The sequence below is a fragment of the Salmo salar genome, chromosome ssa01 (assembly GCF_905237065.1).
Source record: "Salmo salar chromosome ssa01, Ssal_v3.1, whole genome shotgun sequence".
In the NCBI taxonomy this organism is placed as follows: Eukaryota; Metazoa; Chordata; class Actinopteri; order Salmoniformes; family Salmonidae; genus Salmo; species Salmo salar.
Window position 1 is genome coordinate 89196898 of NC_059442.1, and position 11481 is coordinate 89208378.

Below are 11481 nucleotides of genomic sequence, written 5' to 3' on the forward strand. Positions count from 1 at the left end.
TGAATATGGTCAATGTTGTCGCTTTTAGTACTATAATCCCCTTTTTGATTGGTATGATGACCTTTATGATCACCCTTTAAGGACATCATAGCTAGACCATATACCGTGGCCTGATTTCAGTGTCCTCATGTAAAGTGGGTTGGACGTCATGCAAAGCAGGTGAATAATGATAGATTACAAGACATCCCCTATTACAACAGACCCCCGTCTGTAGACGTACTGTATGCCATAGGCCTCTCTTGACAAACACTGCTGTTGCCTCTCACAACCATAAGAACAGCTGGTCAAACACTTACCTTGTTTCACCAGGGCCCTTCGTGATTGACCAGAAACGAACCTGGAAACATCCCACTGGGCACACACTGGTTGAATCAACGTTAATTGCACGTCATTTCAATGAAATGACATTGAACCGACGTGGAGTAGACGTTGAATTGACGTCTGTGCCCAGTGGGATTTTGAAACCATGTGGTGCCTCCTTCTTTCCGTGACAGACAGCAGCCTGCAACAGCTGGACTGGCTTATCTAAGTTTTTACATGCAGTCATTCATGCTCCACTCTCACAACATGACCCACTTCTTTGTCCCAGCATTCACAGCTCTGCTTTGCCCCAGATCTGTTCAGGCAACGAGGCCTACTGTTTGTGAACCCGCTCTTCTACAAGCGCATGGACCAAAGGCTCTTTAGTATGCCCACTATTAACAGTGTAATGATTGAGAGACTGCAGTATTTTCCCATTACTGCCACCAATGTAACAACTGAGAGGGAACAGCCAGCTCGGCGCTCCAACCACCAACCCTCAAGTTACAGGTCAAGCACAGTAGAGATTCTATTAAATTACTAGAGGGACTATGTCATAAACCCTCAAAGTTCCAGAATGGGTGAAAATGGCAGCCATATTGGTCAGGGAGAAATCCTAACCAGTCTAATTAGAATGAATGGCAGTAGAGGCATAATCCTGATTTTACTTAAAGCAGGAAAATAAAAGTAGCGTAAGTTGTGTAATATATCAGAAATTGAGTAATAACATGTTTGTCAACCTAGAATATTGTCATATAATTATAAATATAGTTTATACAGGTTTTATTCCAATTGTCTGTATAAATAGTCTCTAAAATATATGGAAACGGACCATAAATGTCCAAATAAAAAATAAAAGTGGGGGAAAGCTGTGAGTGCTATTATATGAAACAATGTCAGTACTTGTTGCATTTACAACTTGTTTAAGTCCTATCAACAACTGATTTCAGCCAGTGACCGGCTGTGGATTGACTGTGTTGTTTGAATGGAATGTAGGCATGTTGGCAGTTAATTAGAAAAATGTATTGGGTGATGCACTACATTTGTGATTTTTTTTCAACCTAAATGTACTTGAGTGTTTACAAGCATTTGTAACTTGAGTCTGATAATTATCTGATAATACTTGTGGATATAAAAATACTTGGTTGATATATGTTTTCCACTTTGAAAATGTGTGCATTGTTTTTCTTCATGGTGATGGAAAGTCTACAGGTACAAACCTAGATAACCAGCCTATGTACAATACAGTAATGTACATTTACATTAAGTGGATGGTAAATTAATACTGCACAAAAAATGGTTGTTTTCCATGTTATTTGATCAAGAAAAATATTTAATTTGATGTGGATGTTTTGTGTCTTCGCTCATAACTTTACGCCTTTTGATGTAAATATTTGAGGACAGACAGGGTTTGGTTCTTTCTGGTTTCCATTCGAAGGCATTTAGAAGAGAATGGGTCAGGGCAACAACTCTTACAATTCCAGCTATTGAATCCTGCAAGATAACGTTCTTAATTATACAACTACCTTTCTTGCCAGAGCAGAGATGTCCGCTATATTGGTCCGCTAATACTAGTAAAGGCCCAGTGCTCTACTTTTGTGCTAAATAAATAAATAAATAATTCATATTAATATATTAATACCCTCAGCGCCCCTACTTACCACGACTATGGATTCAGAGCAACTACAACAGAGGTTAAATGAGGCCTGTGAAAGGGGAAATATTGCAGGACAGGTCACTGTGCGTGAGGGAGAGTGAGGTCAGGTCAGGTTAGGATCCTTCATCTCTGTGAACCTGTAGGAAATGCCTGCTCCGTTACTGGCTCAGGTCTGGGGCCATCTGTTTGAAGATGCTGAAACCACCATAGGCAGCATCTCAATGTCTTATGTGGTTTCCTCTGCTCATGCCATATCCTTCATTTGCATTGATCTACATGCACAAACCTGCTGGGAATTTGCTTTCACCTGTCCAGTTTTCTCATATCAGTACAAATTGATTCAGCTGTCTAGGTACAGTGTGTAGGATGTTAATATGATCACCCTGTTGCAGGAGAACTTCCTGAAATACAGGACATTTATAGTTGTTGTGCATTTTCGTTTTTTTCACTGAAATTTCAGACTTGATTTTCCTATATTAAAAATGTATCAACCACTACAAAAATGCATATGAATTATTTCTTGTTGCTGGAGGATTATTTTCCTGCTGTGTTAAACTGTCTCAAATGAAGCTGCAGTACACTATATCTCCACAGAGCGGCAGTGCATCCCTATGTGAGGAGCTGAGATAGTTTTCCATAGGCAACAGATGGAGGAAGTTTTTCTTTTTGTCATTTATAAACTGGACTGTAGTAAAGAGAAAAACTGGATGTCCATAGGGATTATACAAAATCCCTCAAAATTGCAATAATTTGTTGGAGTAGGCTAATTTGTTAGGTCATCCCCAATATTACGTTAATTCCCTAGGAGTGAAGTTGTGCAAATTGAGTCATTTTCTATTCTATTTCACAAGCATTATAGTTGGAGACAAATTGAATATAAAGTACATTATTTAAAATGAAATAATTCCGATAACGTAATATGTTATAGTAGGCCTAGCCTATGATGCTATTGTGCAGGAATTCCCTCTCAGATTTCCCTCTGCAGTTGGATGGTGCTATTTGATAACCTACAGCTAATAAAGGGTTAGCTAAATGTTGACAAAAGGTATGGAATGCTGAGGGTTGAGGGTAAAGTGTAGCACACGCGCGGGACTTGTGGCGCGACATTTCAGCGCTCCGTGGGGGCATAGTCGCGCCATATTGCTCTCAACAGGTCTTGGATCAGGATTGGGCTTGAGACAACAATAGCCTTTAGGAAAGAAGAACGAGAAGTCAATTGTTGTTGATTTTGTGGTTGTCCTTGTATTCCGCAATGTAACCTTAACATAGGCCAGTCTAATGTCGGTATAATGATACATTCCTGGTTGAGCAGTTGAGCGCGCTCCTCATATCCTCATGCACATCAGCTTTGTCTGTCAAGACAAGAGAAACCTGGAGAGCAGGCAACCAATCAGAGACCTCTAAGACGTTTAAAGGGCTCGTGGGGAGTCTCTCCACCTTTATTATGAGCATCCAAGAACCTTCCAGCACCCAGTCCTTTTCATGTATCATTCTGGTGAGCAATTGGCCGGGATTGAAATAATATGGATTATGCAAAAACGACTGAAATTGATTAAATAATCTTCTACATTTCTATATAAAGTGCTGGATCATGATTAGGTGAGCCTTCCCCCTCTGCACTTGTTGCGCAGAAGATAGATGCTGCTTCTCCGGAGTCCTAGGAGAATAGAGCACAGGGACCGACCGATCACCGACCACTGCAACAGGTGTACACTGTTACTGAGCATTATCGCTGACCTGTTTTTGAGGTAAGGGTACATAGGCTCCTGTGTTATAATCAGTTGTTTAATTGTCATGTTTTGACATGTTGGCATTTTGAGAAAAAAATATGGGCTTTTTTTTATATAGAATGTTTTTAATAGGCTACTGTAATGGGAGTAGTGACTCGAATTCGACTGTTGAGACAAATAGTATTGTTTATATCGTGTGTTTTTAATAGGCTACTGTAATGGGGTAGTGGCTCAAATGCGATTTTTTTTTATGTGGTTTTGGTCGATTTCAATATTTGTTTTGCTGCAGGACATCTCATTGAACAGTCCTTCAAAATTTACACATCTTCGCGAGTGAACGGCCGGTGCGTCACGCTTAGAATGCCTGTCCTGATGAGTCCGGAGATCGCCTCCAAGTTTAAGGAGAAATGGCTGAACCTCCAGCCGGAGCTTCAGGACAGCGCAGCCGGCTCAGTGCACCTGGATGACAGCCTGACCAGCCTCCACTGGCTGCAGAACTTCTCCATCCTCAGCGCTAACCAGGAAAGACCCACCGGCACTGGCTCCGGTTACCCATCACATCACCTGCTTTCCTACCACCAGCGCCTGTATCCCCGGGGAACCGACTCCCCGTCCAGCCCTCCAGCGGGGGACACCGCCGCTACCGGGATGCCTCTCTGCCTCGGGAGCCCGGTTACCTCTGGCAGTAACTCCACCGACGTGCGTTTGGTGAATTACCCTCACCACGACCACCACATCAAGGCGCAGATCATCCCACCGGAGGAGATTGACTTTAAAACGAACCCCAAAGTCAAACCGCCGTATTCCTACGCCTCTCTCATCTGTATGGCCATGCAGGCCAGCAAGAAGCCCAAGGTGACTCTGTCCACCATCTATAACTGGATCACAGACAACTTCTGCTACTACAGACACGCAGATCCCAGCTGGCAGGTAAATGACCCGGTTATCCTCTGTCACTCTATTATTGATGAGCTAAATGGCGACAGGGAGAGAAGAGAGAAGAGACCAGAGAAGGGCTAGCAGAAGGGTTGCAATATGCATACTAAACCTGTTGTTTTGTTGTAAGAATATTAATACACAAAAATCTATTTAAAACACATTGTTCCTGTTATTTATTATAATCATCTAGTAACTTATAATCATCAACAGTAACTTATACTGTATTTTATTAGATCCTAGTGATATTCATTTGAATTTACATTTATAATTTTATAAACCAAGGTGTCTCAAATAAGAGTACATCTCTGCTATTTCTACCCTCCGAAAGATCTCTGTCAGGCTTCTATCTCAGGGGGTCAGACACAAGTGCTTTACTGCTCTAGGGAGGGGTTTGTGTGTGTGTGTGTGTGTGTGTGTGTTAATGAGGATCCCTGTGAGATCTCCCTTGGCAGCTAAGCATGGTTGATCATGTTTGAAATGCACAGAGCTCTACACTAGAAAGCCTCATTAGGTACATTTCCTACACAAACAACAACAATAACTCCTCCTCCCCCTTAGAAGGCCCTCTCTCTCTCTTCTCTCTATTTGACACACACACACACACACACACACACACACACACACACACACACACACACACACACACACACACACACACACACACACACACACACACACACACACACACACACACACACACACACACACACACACACACACACGAACACACACACACACGCATACGAACACACACACACGCACTATATCAAATTAGATTATTATATACACATCACATGCAACATGGATTTAACACATTTGTTTCTTCTCCCCTCCCGTTCTTCCGTGCCCCTCGCTTCTCCCCTCTCCCTCTCCACTCCCCCTCCCCTTCTCCCCTCCCCTTATCCCCTCCCCTCCTTCTCCCCTCCCCCTCCCATTCTCCCATTCTCCCCTCCCCTAACAGAACTCTATCCGCCATAACCTCTCGCTCAACAAGTGTTTCATGAAGGTGCCGCGGCAGAAGGATGAACCAGGGAAAGGAGGCTTCTGGCAGATCGACCCTCAGTACGCTGACATGTTCGTTAACGGAGTCTTCAAGAGAAGGAGAATGTCCTCCAACCTTTACAACACCAACAGGCAGAGCAAGCTCCTACACAACCAGGAAACTGGCTACCATAGAGGCACTCAGGGGAGCCAAGATGGCTACCACTACCTAGGAGCTGGAGCCAGCAGCAAGCGTAAACAACCTTCTCCAAGGCAACACGGCAAGATGGCGCGGACCCACAAATCCCCGCTGTTAGCCATGGAGGCCCACAGCGCAGATATAGTTCTGAGGGGAGATTTTGACCTGGCATCTGTGTTTGATGACGTCCTCAGTGGTAACTGCAGTACGTTCGAAGAACTGGACATCGACACTGCTCTGAGTTCCCTGGGCTGCTCTCTGGACCTGACCCTGCAGGGGAGGCACTCCGCTGGGCTGGGAAGGTGGTGTGGAGAGGGGGACAACCAGACCCAGCAGACCCACTACTCTTACGACTACATGGAGCTGAGTGGCTCAGTGGGATGTGACAGCAGTAACACGGGGGACCATCACGTTCAACAGCAGCAGCTGAGCCAGGATCAGTTGTTACAGAGCCACCTGCACCAGTTCGAGGAGGTGACTCTGTTCCCAGAGCAGCAGGAGGTGCACCCCTGGGAGGAGATGAAGGAGGAGGCACAGGCTATCCCTCTGACTCTGGATCAGGGCTTTGGGCTGTGTGAAGGATTCTTCTCTGAGATACAACCCTGGGAGAGGGCTGAGGCCTACCTGTGACAGACCAACCACTGTTACGCCAGCCATTAACCAAGGGATTCAGGACCTAGCCACGGCTTTCTTACAGTAAATGCTGGGACAGGAAAGTCAGAAATCACCGGTGGACCAGGAGACCTATGTACAGACTATTATTTTGCTACATTAGCATCATAAAGTCTTATATACATGCTGTTTTTTTCTTTATGTTTTGAGAGATCTATACTGTATGTTTAGGACTTTAAGATTATCTATGTTTCTGGTTTGATCATGGACTGGAGGACTAGAGAAGTCAATGAAGTGGAGATGCACTTATGGTGTTGGGTCGTAGTCGGACCTAGAGATCAGATTTCAATATGCTTTTCAAGTAGTCAATTTAATATATATCCATTAGAGTCTATGATAAGAGTCTGGCTGGGCACGAGTCTTTTGAGTCATAGACTATGGCGAAGTGGAGAGAGGGACATAAATGAACTGAAATGCCTCAATCAGAATATCCAAGCATATGAGAGACAACGGGTTTGTTTGAGGATAGAATACATTTCAATTTCTAATGTTCTGCTGTCCGTCAGAATGCTATTTGCCCTTGTTCCATAAAACATGCAATGACACAGATTGAATACTCCATTGTTTGACAACAATACCACAGCCTTGGCAGGCACAGACGCTTTTGTTCAAGTTTTCCATGATTTATTCTGCCAATCTTGCATTTGATTGAACTCTGTCGATGAGTCTGTTCAGGATTAGGCTACCCATTGATATACTGAAGAAATCTAAATTCTCTCTCTGGGGTGATCGGCTTCCTTTTAGTGATGTTGATTTCTGATTGATTACTTCAAGTTACTATAATTTTGTATGTTTTTAAAAGGATGATTCATTTTAAAAAAGTATCTTGTTTGGGAAAAGTGATGAACCAATGAAAGGCTTGTACTTCTTGAGTCAATCGTGAAGTTCAGCTCAAACTTGATACAATGTCTTCAATGTAATTCTGGTGTAATTCATAAATTGTTCAAAATGCAATCATACCTCAATGCAATAAATGGCAATTTAGATGTTTTACCTCATTCGTTTGCCATACTGCATATGAAAGTCAAAGATGCAATTCATTGGTCAATAAGGGTCAAGAACAGCTTGTTGATAGATAGGAAGACAATATATCTCAATCATAGTCAGGCCCAGACTAACCTGGTCTTTCAGACTAACCTGGTCTCCCAGACTAACCTGGTGTTTCAGACTAACCTGGTGTTTCAGACTAACCTGGTGTTTCAGACTAACCTGGTATTTTAGACTAACCTGGTGTTTCAGACTAACCTGGTCTCCCAGACTAACCTGGTGTTTCAGACTAACCTGGTGTTTCAGACTAACCTGGTCTCCCAGACTAACCTGGTCTCCCAGACTAACCTGGTCTTTCAGACTAACCTGGTGTTTCAGACTAACCTGGTCTCCCAGACTAACCTGGTCTCCCAGACTAACCTGGTCTTTCAGACTAACCTGGTCTTGCAGACTAACCTGGTCTTTCAGACTAACCTGGTGTTTCAGACTAACCTTGTCTTCCAGACTAACCTGGTCTCCCAGACTAACCTGGTCTTTCAGACTAACCTGGTCTCCCAGACTAACCTGGTCTCCCAGACTAACCTGGTCTTTCAGACTAACCTGGTCTCCCAGACTAACCTGGTCTCCCAGACTAACCTGGTCTCTCAGACTAACCTGGTCTCTCAGACTAACCTGGTCTCTCAGACTAACCTGGTCTTGCAGACTAACCTGGTCTCTCAGACTAACCTGGTCTCTCAGACTAACCTGGTCTTGCAGACTAACCTGGTCTTGCAGACTAACCTGGTCTCCCAAGTCAAGGGATCACTAAGGCTTGTTGTTGAGGGGCACATTGAGGAGAGGTGGGGTTCAGTCAGTGTGTGTGTGTGTGTGTGTGTGTCTGTCTTTCTGTCTTTCTGTGTGCATGTGTGTCTCTGTGTGTGTGTGTGTGCGGGCGTGTCTGTGTGCATGTGTGTTTGTTTGTAAATGTGTGTGAGGTTTAAATATTGGTCCCATGGTTGAATAGATAACCTTATCTCCATGGGGCAGGTCCCTGCAGCTCTATTCACCCTGTCTCTAAGACCAGCGCTATCCAGAATGCAGACGCTGTGACTGCAGGACCAGGAACAAGACCGGCCTGTCACAGTGGGCTTATGCTACACAACTTTATCACTGTGTGTGTGTGTGTGTGTGTGTGTGTGTGTGTGTGTGTGTGTGTGTGTGTGTGTGTGTGTGTGTGTGTGTGTGTGTGTGTGTGTGTGTGGGGGGGAGGGGGGGTTATGGCCAAACCCTGATTAGCGGGGTGCATACAGACCCCTATAACACATAGAGGACAGGAGAAGGGAATCTGAGGAGTGGAAGGGGAGTGGCTAAGGAAATACACCTCAATGACCTTTCTAAAATGTTGATGTTTATGCATGACATATAAATCAGGTTCCATTTGAGGGTCTGTTCCATTTGACAATCTTTGCTCTTTTCATCCTTGTGCTTCTCAGTGTACTATGTACCAGTGATACAATGGTTTACATTGTTTGTGTTCGTACCTGTGTGTGTGTGTGTGTGTGTGTGTGTGTGTGTGTGTGTGTGTGTGTGTGTGTGTGTGTGTGTGTGTGTGTGTGTGTGTGTGTGTGTGTGTGTGTGTGTGCCTGCTACGTGTGTCCATATGTCTGTCTGTTCAGAACACTTTACATGTAAAAGCTCTCAGCAGCCTGTGTTGAATGGGGTTTAGTGATGTTATTGTTAAGCTAAACCCAGAAGCTTTCCCCCAGCAATTAACCATTCTGTCTATGTGGCTATGATTAACAGTGGCTGTACCTTATAAGTTGTGTGCGTGTGTGTGTGTCCCCCCCCCACACACATGCACACACGCACATGTACACACACATTTTAATTTGTTTTTGATGTGCTAATTTAATTTACTCATGCACCCCCCACCCCTCCTCCCCTAGCCAGCAATCAATTAGGGACATGGAGGCGTCTGTATACTAGGTTCGGTTTGCTCCTAGCAGAACTCGGCTAGGCGAAGTGAACGTCTGTGCCTCGCATACTCCCTTAAACGTTCGCTTGAAAAACTAGAAAAAAAGCGTCAATAGTACTGTTTGTCCCTCTTGAGACGCTGCAGCCAGTATACACTTCCTCAAAATAGTCTGAATGAATCTGTTATTAATTTTGACATTTTTGCAGCTTAGTCACGGAATCTTACATCTAAATAAGATGTTTGGTGCTGTCACGGTTGTCGTAGGATGAAGCGGACCAAAGTGCAGTGTGATTATCATTCCACATATTTTATTGAACTGTGAAACTATGCAATACATACAAATAAACTGAATAACAAAAACAACAAACCGTGACGCAGAGGTGAAACATACACTAACTCAAAACCATCTCCCACAAACCCAGGTGGGAAAAACACCTACTTAAGTATGATCTCCAATTAGAGACAACGATGACCAGCTGCCTCTAATTGGAGATCATCCCAAACAAAACCCAACATAGAAATACAAAACTAGAACATAACAGCATAGAAAAACTAAACTAGAAACCCCCCTGTCATGCCCTGACCTACTCTACCATAGAAAATAACAGCTTTCTATGGTCAGGACATGACAGGTGCAGTATTTCTCAAGTGAAAAAATTTGTTGAATGACAACAAACACTTAATTGAAGAATCCCTACTGTTGACCAATCACCGAAGGGGCCTAGACTTTGGCTACCGAACTTCAGCTTGCCTCAGGATAAAATGTTGTGCCACAAACAGTCGAGAAAACACTTGCTGAACAACAAAACAAACAAAAACGTGACAAAATATCGTCATAATGTAGAAACTGTTTTGGATAGGTGTCACGCCCTGACCGTAGAGATCCTTATTATTCTCTATGTTTGGTTAGGTCAGGGTGTGACTCGGGTGGGGAAGTCTATGTTCTTTGTTTCTTTGTTTTTGGGCCGAGTGTGGTTCCCAATCAGAGGCAGCTGTCTATCGTTGTCTCTGATTGGGAATCATACTTAGGCAGCCTGTTTTCCACCCGTGTTTGTGGGAGGTTGTTTTCTGTTTAGCACCTGAGCCTGACAAAACTGTGCGCTTTCGTTTTTTCAACGTTTGTTATTTTGTTTGAGTGTGTTGTGAAATAAATTATCATGAACATTTACCACGCTGCGCCTTGGTCCACTTCTCCTTCTAACGACGAGCGTTACAGAACCTCCCACCAAAAACGGACCAAGCAGCGTGGCCAGGATAGTTGGACATGGGAGGAGATCCTGGACGGCAAAGGGCCCTGGACACAGATTGGGTAATATCGCCGTCCAAGGGAGGAGATAGAGGCAGCAAAGGAGGAATGGCGACGCTACGAGGAATTAGCACGGCAACAATGGAAGCCCGAGAGGCAGCTCCCAAATTTGTTTTGGGTAGGGCACACGGGGAGATTGGCAGAGTCAGGGTTAAGACCTGAGCCAACTCCCCGTGCTTACCGTGGGGAGCGTGTGACCAGTCACCCATCGTGTTATGCGGTGATGCACACTGTATCTCCAGTGCGCATTCATAGCCCGGTGCGCTCTGTGCCTGCGCCCCGCATTTGCCGTGCTAGAGTGGGCATTAAGCAAGGACGGATTGTGCCGGCTCAGCGCTCCCAGTCTCCAGTACGCCTCCTTGGTCCAGGATATTCTGCGCTAGCTCTACGCACTGTGTCGCCAGTGCGCCTTCACAGCCCAGTTCATCCTGTACCAGCGCCCCGCATTTGCCGGGCTAAAGTTAGCATCCAGCCAGGACGGGTTGTGCCAGCCCTACGCTCCAGACCTCCAGTACGCCTCCACGGCACAGTATATCCTGTGCCAGCTCCGCGCACCCGGTCTCCAGTGCGTCTCTCCAGCCTGGTACGCCCTGTGCCTGCTCCACGCACCCGGCCTCCAGTGCGTCTCCCCAGTCCGGTGAGACCTGTTCCGGCTCCACGTACGAAGCCTCCAGTGATGATCCATGGCATGAAGCCTCCAGTGATGATCCATGGCCCGGAGCCTCCAGTGATGATCCATGGCACGATGCTTCCAGT

At 45.0% G+C, this 11481-nt stretch overlaps 1 protein-coding gene across 1 annotated transcript; it reads left to right on the forward strand.

Annotated features, from left to right (window-relative positions):
• Positions 1-3094: 3094 nt before the first annotated feature.
• On the forward strand, positions 3095-7471 carry LOC106609599 (forkhead box protein J1-B). The gene is made up of 4 exons (XM_014208556.2): positions 3095-3452; positions 3540-3705; positions 3977-4617; positions 5588-7471. Exons 3-4 carry the CDS (start codon positions 4048-4050, stop codon positions 6434-6436), a joined length of 1419 nt encoding a protein of 472 aa, XP_014064031.1. The 5' UTR covers positions 3095-3452; positions 3540-3705; positions 3977-4047; the 3' UTR covers positions 6437-7471.
• Positions 7472-11481: the final 4010 nt, after the last annotated feature.

Coding starts and splice junctions, on each gene's coding strand:
- LOC106609599 (XM_014208556.2), top strand. CDS start 4,048: ATGCCTGTCCTGATGAGTCCGGAGATCGCCTCCAAGTTTAAGGAGAAA. Junction 4,618..5,587: donor ACGCAGATCCCAGCTGGCAG/GTAAATGACCCG, acceptor CTCCCCTAACAG/AACTCTATCCGCCATAACCT.